Source organism: Puma concolor, chromosome A2 (genome assembly GCF_028749965.1).
Source record: "Puma concolor isolate L17-30 chromosome A2, mPumCon1.1.hap2, whole genome shotgun sequence".
Taxonomy (NCBI): Eukaryota; Metazoa; Chordata; class Mammalia; order Carnivora; family Felidae; genus Puma; species Puma concolor.
Genome location: NC_141668.1, coordinates 45733766 through 45745195, shown reverse-complemented (window position 1 = coordinate 45745195; position 11430 = coordinate 45733766). Strand labels below are relative to the sequence as shown.

Here is an 11430-nt window from a genome sequence, read left to right as displayed (position 1 = left end):
TAAACAAAGCTTTCTTATTTTCTTCCTTTTTTTGTTTTTTAAAGAAGGACCCTAATTTGGGTGTTGTTATTGAAACCTATAAGAAACATAGGGAAAAGGACCATACTCTACACCTTGTCACTGTGACCACATACCTTTGGACTTAAATTAAATGTTATGTGGTTGATGTAGAAAACTGCAATAAAGCAGTAGAAATCCTATCTATAGCCCCCCCCTCCCCCAATCTTTTCCTTTTTATTTGGGTATTCATGTCAGAGTTAGTGATAATCATGTAGTTTCAGCTAGTAATTATGTGTTAATAAGCATTTTTTCTCTCTTAGAACGATACCGCATTCAGAGTGAACAGTTTGAAGATCTTTGGCTCATAACAAATGAACTTATTATCCGCCTTCAAGAATATTTTGAAAAACAGGGAATCAAAGATTTTGCATGTTCTTTTTCTGGAAGTATGCCCCTTCAAGAATATTTTGAGTTGATTGATCATCATTTTGAGGTATGTATGATCATAACTCATATTGTCTATAATTTTTCAATATATGGAAGAGAAAGAGATGCTAGAGGAAAGAATTCTAGTATATATGCTAGTAGATTGAGTGCTTCAAGTAGTTATTTTATGTGGATGATAGACTTTGTGTATCTGTTCCTGCCCTCTTGCCCATTTTGTGATCACTTGCAGACCTTAACAGAGTGCCTGCCCAGAGCTAAGCATGTGGTCTGGCTTCAGAACAAGCAGACTTAATTTTCCCACATGGAGACTTAACCTTTGACCCCAATAACCCAGTGTTAAAACTATTTGAGCTTATCGGCAGCCATTTGGCTAACTAATTCTAGCAGGCCATAAATGAGGTGTGATTATAAAGTAAAGTGATTTTTCCTTTTCCTTTTAACAAGCACACCAGAATTTCTGCATCTGAATGAGGGTTAACCACATAAAATATTCTTCAGTATCTGGCACAATGGGCACTTAGCAAATGCTGAATGATTAAATGTTTAAACAAATGAGATCTGACAGTGACTTTGTAGCCAGAATATTTTTGCATTTCTTCTTTGGAAGTACCTTCAGAGCCTGCATTAGATTATTTTGAGTATCATGATGGTATAAAATCTTCATCCTTTGAAGACTGATTTGATATTTGGAAATAGCCAAGAGTCATGTCTTGTGAATGAATTAGATAATGAAATTGTTTTAAAAATCTCATGTGTTAAAAAAAAAAAAATCACCAGGTTCAAATACTTATGTGCCCATAAATAGGCTCTGTAGGTGATTACAAAGGGGGATTTCAAAAGTATTTTGAGCATTATTTATGGAAGCATTGGTTCTCTAGAGTAACTACTTTTTAAGTAATCAATAGGTTTTTGCACTTCAGTTTATAAACTATGATGTGTGACTGTGTGTGATAGAGAGAAAGAATATGTCATGTAACTTGTCAGTCACATGAACATTCATTCTACTTAATGTTCAGTCCCTCAGGCATTCTAAGAACACTGACTTTAACCTATAAAGACTTCTTTTAGTATAGTGTGAAAATGCAGGGAAAATTTTAGTGCGTAGAATCCAATTACGAATAACATTTGTCATTATCAAATAAATTGAGCTTACTTGGGTTCTCTTTCACCTATGCTGATAATATTTTATAGGACAGTGTGCTTTTGACCAAATCACGGCACCAAAACTGACCATTTGAGGAATATATTTAGGTATTGTAAGGATTGAGATCCTTTGCAGTCCTCTAGGATTTATTTTATTTAATTTATTTATTAAAGATATATATATATATATTTTTTTTTTAATTTTTTTTTTCAACGTTTATTTATTTTTGGGACAGAGAGAGACAGAGAATGAATGGGGGAGGGACAGAGAGAGAGGGAGACACAGAATCGGAAACAGGCTCCAGGCTCTGAGCCATCAGCCCAGAGCCTGACGCGGGGCTCGAACTCACGGACCGCGAGATCGTGACCTGGCTGAAGTCGGACGCTTAACCGACTGCGCCACCCAGGCGCCCCTTAAAGATATATTTTAAAAATTCTTGCTTTACTGTGCAAAACTGGGATCTAGTGGTTTATGGAAGGGTCTACGAAAAGACCATATTAATTACATATTTGTAGTACTTAAAACAGAAAATATTAGATTCTGAATGGCTATAAGTTTGACACAGTTTCGCCCCTTCATTGCTGTCTAGTAAGCCCCTGCAGATTCCACATCAGGGGCGTTTCCTTTCTGGGGAGGGATTTAGGGAACATGATGAACTACAGGCACTTCCATTTGTCATACAGTTTAAAAGGAGCATCATTATACTTCCTTTCTCTCTGGCCCTGCTCTCTGCTTTTTTAAAAAATACATGATTTTAATCTTTGAATCAAGATAGTTTTTGGAATCCAAGTGTCCCTTAGTGTAAGCTCCATGAAGGCAAGAATTTTTTGTCTGTGTTATTCATTGCTATAATTTCTAGCACCTAGAACAGTGCTTGGCCTTGGGATCAATAATATTTGTTAATTCTGACATATGAAAACAATTCAATCACTGATGTTTGGTTATACATTCAGTGGAATGATAACTTGGATGATGTGTCAGTATTGAAATTTCATGTCTTTTATAATTTTTCTTGTGTTTCATGAATGTAATGAATAAAATATAGCTGGAAATTATACAATTAAAAGAGTGAATTATTGATAATTAAGCTAATCCTCTTTTTAAAAAATTCAGTTATTTAAAAAATTATCATTTAACTTTTGGTAATGAAAAGTTTTTTTCCCTTCAAGAGAATATTCTGTGATTTAGTTAGTTACTTAGTGCTTCTGAAATTGTAACTAAAAGACATTAATAAAATTTCAGGCCCTTTTTTTTTTTTTTTTAAATCACGTGTCTGGAGAATACATACACTTGCAAGGGAAGTTGGATATGAGAAATGTATACTGTAAAAGCTTGATTTCTGAACACTTTGAAAATGCTGTTTATTTCAGGACTAGTTTTTGACTGTTTTGTAAAGTGGAATTAGCAGTTCACATAATATGATTTCATGGAGTGTTTCTTCTACCCTATGGCCCTGATTAGCTTTCTTTTATTTTAATAATATTAAACTCAGGGGTTTTAAGAAGAGTCACAGTAAAAAGAGTCTATTTCTGATTCTCCTCCTCCTGCTACTCAGTCTCTTTGGAAGAAACTTTTGGTGTTCAGTTTCTTGTTTATCTTTTTAGAACTATTCTATGCAGTCTCAACTATGTTAATGTACAGATTTCTTTTTTAAAAATTCATGAATGGTAACAAATTATAATACTATTCTATATTTTTTTGCTTTGTTTCAGTCACTGTATCTTTGTATAACATTGCATATCAGTAATTAGTAGTCCTGCAAAGTAGTCTTTATTATTTAACCTGTCCCCCTATTGATGAGTATTTTGATTATTATTAATATGTTACTATAATACTATAATAAATAATTCTATAATGAATAGACTTGTATGTACATTATGTTTTGCAAGTATACCCCTAGGATAAATTCCTAGAAATGGACTTGGTAGATCAAAGGTATATGTCTGAGAGCTATATGTATTAGCTTTTCTATAAATTTTGTCCTTTTTTTTTCCCTATTGGCTTGATACTCTTTTTCTTACTATTTTGTATTGGATTTTGGTCTTTTTCTCATTGATTCTTAGATGCTCTCTAGCTATTATGGGCTTGACTTTTTGTCTGTGTGGCTATTGCTATTATTTTTACAGTTTGCTCTCTGTCTTGTCACTTATGTTTCTTTTTTTAACTATATAGAATTACTTTTTTTCTTTTTTAGTTACAAATTTATCAGAGGTGTGAGTATGTGTGTGTCTGGCTTTTGGCTTTTTTGTGTTTTTAATTTTTTTAAGTTTATTTATTTATTTTGAGAGAGAGATATAAAGCAGAGGAGGGGCAGAGAGAGAGGGACGGAGAGAGAATCCCAAGCAGGCTCTACACCATCAGCACAGAGCCTGATGCACGACTCAAACCCACGAACCGTGAGATCATTACCTAAACCTTACCCGACTGAGCCACCCAGGTGCCCTGGCTTTTGGCTTTTGACTTAGAAGGGTCTCTTTCATGCCAAGATTATTGAAAAATTCTAATTTTTCTAGTTCTTTTATTGTGTCTAAACTTATTCCAACTGATTTTACTCTAAGGACTAGAAGAGAAATTCTTATTCTTTTTTCTCATGTATTTAATCAGTTATTACAAGACATTTATTAAATAATCTGTATTTTCCCCAGTGATACTGGGTTATCTTTACTGAGTTTCCACTTGACCTGTCCTACTCTGTTGTCTGTGTAGGATCTATGTATCTATCTATTCATGTACCAAATATTATAGTTTTAATTCTCTTAACTCTGTAATATGTTTAAATTTCTGTTATTACTGTCTTTCAAACTTTAATTGCCATTGCCTGTATTCTTGCTTTAAAAATGTTTTCTTGTACACATGTAACCTGAATTTAAGAAATTCTTTATTGTAGTTGCGGATAAATGGTGAGAAATTAGAAGAACTGTTATCTGAAAGAGCTGTACAATTTCGGGCCATTCAACGCCGACTATTAACAAGGTTCAAAGATAAAACACCTGCCCCCCTCCAACACCTGGACACCTTGCTAGATGGAACTTACAAGCAGGTAAGTGTGATATCAATTACAGTTTTTCACTACTGGATATAATTTTTTTCTTTCACCCTAGAGTCATGTACTAGAATAGCAATAAAAGGTATTTCTTCTCTATGTACTATGGAGCAACAGATAGCACACAAGCTTTAAAATCAGAAAACCCTAGCTTTAAATTTTTTTTAAAAATTTTTTTTTTCAATGTTTTTTATTTATTTTTGGGACAGAGAGAGACAGAGCATGAACGGGGGAGGGGCAGAGAGAGAGGGAGACACAGAATCGGAAACAGGCTCCAGGCTCCGAGCCATCAGCCCAGAGCCTGACGCGGGGCTCGAACTCACGGACCGCGAGATCGTGACCTGGCTGAAGTCGGACGCTTAACCGACTGCGCCACCCAGGCGCCCCAAGAAAACCCTAGCTTTAAAGTCAACCTTTGGGACTTTCAAACTATGTAATCTTGAGTAAGTTCCATAAGATCCATCATTTTCCACATTTTACTTTCCAGACTTATTATGAAGATTTTTGATCACTTATGTGAAGCAGCCAGCACAATGCCAGGTGCATAGTATGTGCTTGGTAGATAGCAGCTGTTATGCTCAGTGTTATTGTTAGACAATTCTTGGTGCATTTCATGATTATCACCATAGTTCATTAATTGTCCTACTGGCTTACACTTCCAGTATTATGTCAGTTGATGTTTTGAAATGGCATTCTTAAACAGCTCTTTGTTCTAGTTCAGAAAGATCTTTTTCTTCTTCTTCCTGATTCTTTTTTTCCATCTGATTTACCTTTTGCATGGCTAGGGTGATCTGACTCTCATTCTTATAGTATTATGTCACCAATAGCTGTTCAAAATTATCATCTCTGGGTTAAAGTCATAATTTAAAAAATTTTAATTTTACGGGTAAGACCTCTGCCAGTTCCACTATAACAAATTCAGCTTTGAATGACTAAAAATACCTTCTTATGTTTCTATACAATATCACTAATGTGTTTCAAAGTCAGTGTTGGTAGTATGAATATTCTGTTGATATTTTAATTGAATTTTTTATTGAGATAGTTATATAATTACTTGCCGTTTAACAAAAAATACAGATAGGTCTCATGTATCCTTTACCCACTTTCCTGAAGTGGTAATATTTTACAAACCTACAGTATAATATCACAATCAGGATATTGGCATTTCTAAAATCCATGGATTTTATTCAGAATTCCATAATTTTACTTGTACTAGTTTGTGGGGGGAGGTGTGTTTTAAGTTCTATACAGTTTTATCACAGGTTCATGTATCCACCACCACATTCAAGATATTGAACAGCTCCATCACCACAAAATTCTCTCATGTTGCCCTTTACTACCATCTCCTCATTGCCTTCTACTATATTCTGTTTTTTTAAATTTTATTAAATATAATTTATTGTCAAATTGGTTTCCATACAACACCTAGTGCTCATCCCAACAGGTGCCCTCCTCAGTACCCATCACCGCCCCCCCCCCCCCACCATCAACCCTCAGTTTGTTCTCAGCTTTTCGGAGTCTCTTATGTTTTGGCTCCCTCCCTCTCTAACCTTTTTTTTTTTTTTTCCCCTTTCCCTCCCCCATGGACTTCTGTCAAGTTTCTCAGGATCCACATAAGAGTGAACACATATGGTATCTGTCTTTCTCTGTATGACTTATTTCACTTAGCGTAACACTCTCCAGTTCCATCCACGTTGGTACAAAAGGCCAGATTTCATTCTTTCTCATTGCCACGTAGTACTCCATTGTGTATATAAACCACAATTTCTTTATCCATTCATCAGTTGAAGGACATCTTTCCATAATTTGGCTGTTGTTGAGAGTGCTGCTATAAACATTGGGGTACAGGTGCCCCTATGCATCAGCACTCCTGTATCCCTTACCATATTCTGTTGACCTTGAAAGGACAAATCAGATATTTTTTTCAGTTAGAGGAAAGAATAGCTTACTACTATTGATAAAATAGTTGTTTTTTGAAATGTTCATGGTTATGTGAAAATTGGAAGCAATTTGAGGGGACAGTCAGTAGTAGCAGTATGGTATTAGAAAGAACACTGGGCTTTGAGTGCAAAGATCCCAGTTCTGTGGCTTTTGGCAGTTTCCTGACCCTTTCAGATCTTCAGTTTCTTTCCATAAAATGGAGTAAATACCATGTTGTTACAAAGAGTCTTTATTGGTAATACACGTGGAAATGCTTGGTAAATTGTTCTACAAATCTTGCGGGCCAGTTTCCTTTGTGCTGGAGCCATTCTGTGACTCCTGAGTGAGTAGGCACTAACGCTGCTCTTTCTGTTCCACACTTCTTTTCTTCCTTAAGTATGCTTTTCATTTTGGTTTGTTTTTCATTTTCTTTCTTTTTTTCCTCCTCTTCCTTCCTGTCTCTTTGGTGACTTAATCTGTCTCATTCTTAGGCCATACCTGCTGTGCTTGGGGCTAAAGATAAGCTGCCTCTTGTCTTTAATGATACTGATTTTGTGGACACAATAGTAGAGGGGTTTTTAAAGGAATTTGATGAGGATGCTTGATTTAATACTTTCCCTGTTTTCTATATAGCAAGACTTCCTTTGTCTTTTATATGTTTAAAGTGCTAGGCTTTTTTTGGTTTTGTTTTTTTGTTGTTGTTGTTGTTATTTGTTTGTTTTTGCTTAGTCTTAAGGTTGGGTTTTTTTTCCATGGTTTGTAATATTGTAGACAAAATGATCAAAACCATAGGTTTTTGCTTGAATCTATAGTTTTAATTCATTTTAGATTAGATTAATTCATGTAATTATTTTTAGATTAAAAAAGAGAATGAACAAGCTTTTGAAAGATGAATACTATAAGGAATTTGACTTAGTTTTAATGTAACTTCCTACTCAATTTTATTATATATTCATATTAAATTATAGTGAGAAGTTGATTGTTCTCTATTTTAACTCCCTTTACTTAACTTTTAATCATGTAGTTAATACATGAATATAATTTCCTGAAGAGAAGGATAAGATAATACATAGTGCTAAATTCTTTATCATGGCCCTTTATCATCTTCTCAAAAATGTAATCACTTTTATGTTTTTGTGTCTTTCTAGACCTTTCTTTTTTTTTTTTACATTCAGAAATGAAGTACTGTTTTGTGAGGCTAAAATAATCCATAAATAACATCATGCTGTATGTATACTTCTCTTTTCTCTTTTTAACAGTATGTATTAGAACTCTTTCCATATTGATGTATAGATCTACTTCTCTATGTGTTATGTAGTATGTAGATATTCTGTAGTAGGGACAAACTACAGTTTATTAAAGAAGAGATTTTAATAGTAGTTTTAATGTTGAGCCTAACAGTGAGAAAAAGTCCGTTTTAGACAAGTCTACTGTGACCAAACAGGGATATAACATAATTCACTATCACATACCTTCCGTACCTAGTGTGGATTTTTCTTATCTTTATACTTTGCCTGGATAGGGGGCATGATTTAATTGGCAGATTAGCCAAACCCATGAAATAATGAGCCATGTTAGAATGTGATCTTACTTTCCATAGCATGACTGTCAGTAGATTTTTAGCGAGTTTTCCTGGAGTGCCTGGGTGGTTCAGTCAGTTGAGCATCCAACTTCAGCTCAGGTCATGATCACTCAGTTGGTGAGTTCAAGCCCTACATCAGGCTCGCTGCTGTCATCCTGTCAGCACAGAGCCTGCTTTGGATCCTCTGCCCCTCCCCTGCTTGCAGTCTCTCTCTCTCTCTGAAAATAAATAAATAAAAATAAATTAAAAAAAATTTTTCCTAATATGGCAGTTTAAAATTAGATCTGTTGCCTATATAGAATCCTAGTTTTCTCATGTGCAGGGAGCATTTAATTTTTTTGTTAGTCCTTTTGTGGATCTTAGTGCCACTTTAGTTTGATCAGGGTCAGTAAGAGAAGCACTCTGAGCCGTCCAGTTAAAGATTTACATTTTATTCCATTTGTCATCATGTATTTGGAAGATGCTGTATTGTCAGCATTTAATGAAAGGTGATCACTGGCTCATGTGAAAATAGAAGCAGAAGCCAGTGTCCTCCTAAAACTAGTGTGTAAACTCTCTGAAGGCAGGAACTATTTTTTTTTGCATTATTCATACCACTATATTTTTAGGATGATACATTTCTTGCCACTTTATAGATGCTTGATAAATATTTGCTCTGTGAAGGAATTATTTATTGACACTAAGATAATTGCTGAAACTGTGTTTTTGATAAGGGAAGCACTACAAAGAACAGACTGGTAGATAGTTCTTTGAGTTCAGGCTCATGAATCATTGGGATGGTTTATTCTAAAATCCCCAAAAGCCACTAAAGGAAACTCTCTTCTGTCTTCCTAAGTAATTTAGTTGGAAGATTCAGGTAAACTGTCCCAACTTAGAAGGTTTTATAGCTGTAAATTCCTGACTGAGAAAATATTTTCTCCTCCTCCTTCTCCTCCTCCTCTTCTTCTCCTTCTCCTTCTCCTTCCTCCTTCTCCTTCTCCTTCCTCCTTCTCCTTCTCCTTCCTCCTTCTCCTTCTCCTTCCTCTTCCTCCTCCTCCTCCTCCTCCTCCTCCTCTTCTTCTTCTTCTTCTTCTTCTTCTTCTTCTTCTTCTTCTTCTTCTTTTTTGTGAGTATGTGTGTGCCAAAGTAAATTTGAAAGAATTATCATTGAACTATCTCTATGCAGGTACGACATTGTTGAGATTGAATCCTATCATAGTCTAAGTGGCATAAGAATTAATCGGGCTCTTTAAGTATTAATGTATGTCCAGAAACATGAGAAGTTTGATTCTTTTCATGTCCTATTTATATAATTGTTGAGTTCTTCCTCTTGGAAGGCAATTTTTTTTCACATCCTTTGAGCAGCTAGGATAGGATATAGAAACATAGAACTAGAGGAAGTTTGGGGGTCTTATGGGTACTAGGTGGTCTAGGAACTGCTGTAGTTTCTAATAAAATTCTTAGGACAAACTGAAAGTGAAGACCGAGGTCCTTCAATGATTGAGTATTGATGAGTTGGTTGTAATATGAGTTAGTTTGTATAGTATATCCATTTATGTAAGCAGTCAGTTTATCAGTTACAAAAGTAGGTAAGGCCAGGGCACACAGTATAAGATCTGTACCTTTGGTGTTTAGCAGAAAGTCCAGGAACCACTAGCTTGCACAGTGAGCCTATGAAGTAGCCCTCTGATCTTTAACCTGAGGTTTAGGTGACTGATTATGGTCCACAAGAGTCTATAAGAGAAAGCCACTGCTTCTAAGGTTGCAGGAAGACATCCAGAATTGTTTCTTTTAAATACATGCTGATAAATGCTCTAGGGTTTCAAGTGGCATATCTGATGTATCCTTGTGAAATAATAAGAACTCTATGTCTAGAATTAGCTTGTTTTATGTTTCAGTTTTGTCTCTGTGACTCTAGGTCAATTACTTGAACAGACAAAGAGGAAACAAAACCATTCCTAAGCCTCAGTTTTCCCACCTGTAGAATGCTGGCTCTTTCATGGGGTTGTTATGAGGACTGAAATGTGTAAACATATAAATTGCTTAGAGTAGTGCATGGTACAGAATAAGCTGTTAACAAATGTTAACTACAACTCTAGGGAACTGTTCATCATTTTTATTTTTCTAATAAGTTATGCCATCTCAAAAATGGCACCATTCATTTTTCAGACAAAAGAGGTTATAATAATACTTCGTCTTTCTGAAACTCTGCTATCTGGCAGCTTCATAAATCTAGACCTGAGGTAAGAATCAGGAAGATCCTGTGTCCTCAGGGGCATCCTCATACTCCTTTAGGTGTTGTTTGGTTCCAGAGAGGATACGAAAAGGGAAGGGGCATCAGGATCATGAAGCCAAGTAGCTGTCTTTCCTGAATGCCTGGTTTCACCTGATGTATTCCTAGAAGTAAAATAAAAAAGTATTTCACACACAACACACACCTGCATGTGTACTTACACTTATGTATTGCTCTGTAGAAATGTATCAAATTATAGTTCCACAAGCAGTATATGAAGATGTCTGTTTTCTAGGTATTATTGTTTGATTTTTATCATTTTTAACTGAAAAGAGAATTTGATTATTGTTTGTCTTTCTTTGCTAACTAGTGAGGTTGAATATTTTTAAAATGTTAATTGGCCACTTGTATTTGTTTTCTAGTGATTTACATATGTAAGTTTTCTGTTCAATAGTGTATCAGGTAGTTCAGCTTTTTCCATGTTATTTTGTGTATATTAGAAGTGGCAATCTTTTATCATACTTTTGTCATGCATAAAAAATACATGTATATGGGTTGTAATCTCTCTTCACATATAAAAAAAGTTTTACCAATTTGTTATTTGTCTTTTATTTTCATTTATAATGTTTTTTTGACATATAAAATTTAAGAAGTATTTACATAGTAAAATTTATTCATCTTTTTCCTTTAGGTTTCTATGCCTAGGAAAGCCTTTCCCATGCCAAGACTGCATGAATATCAACATATAATTTATTGTAGCATTTTTATGCTATCAATCTTTATATATACTTGTAAAATCCATCTGGAATTTATTATACAATTTAGTGGGAATCTAATCTCCCTGCCAAAAATAGTGAGCGAGTTGTCTCAGCCCGTTTATTACATAATCCATTCTTCCCCTGCTGAGCTAAAGTACTACCTGTATCATTTATTGATTTTGCTGTATAGCAAACCACCCTAAACCTTAGTGACATAAAACAACAGTAATTCATTGTTGTTCATTTGGGCAGTTCTGTTGATCTGCCCTATGCTTGATTGTTCTTGACTGGGCTCAGTCATGTGTCCATCAGATGGTGGCTCAG

General features: G+C 35.0%; 1 protein-coding gene across 12 annotated transcripts in view; it reads left to right on the top strand.

The window, feature by feature from the left end:
• Positions 1 to 11430, top strand: part of BBS9 (Bardet-Biedl syndrome 9) — a 454270-nt gene that overhangs the window by 243084 nt on the left and 199756 nt on the right. For all 12 annotated transcript variants that reach the window (XM_086692905.1, XM_086692893.1, XM_086692922.1 and 9 more), the window contains 2 exons: positions 321 to 493; positions 4479 to 4631. In XM_086692905.1, coding sequence (XP_086549031.1) covers positions 321 to 493; positions 4479 to 4631 — 326 coding nt within the window. The remainder of the gene's footprint in view (positions 1 to 320; positions 494 to 4478; positions 4632 to 11430) is intronic.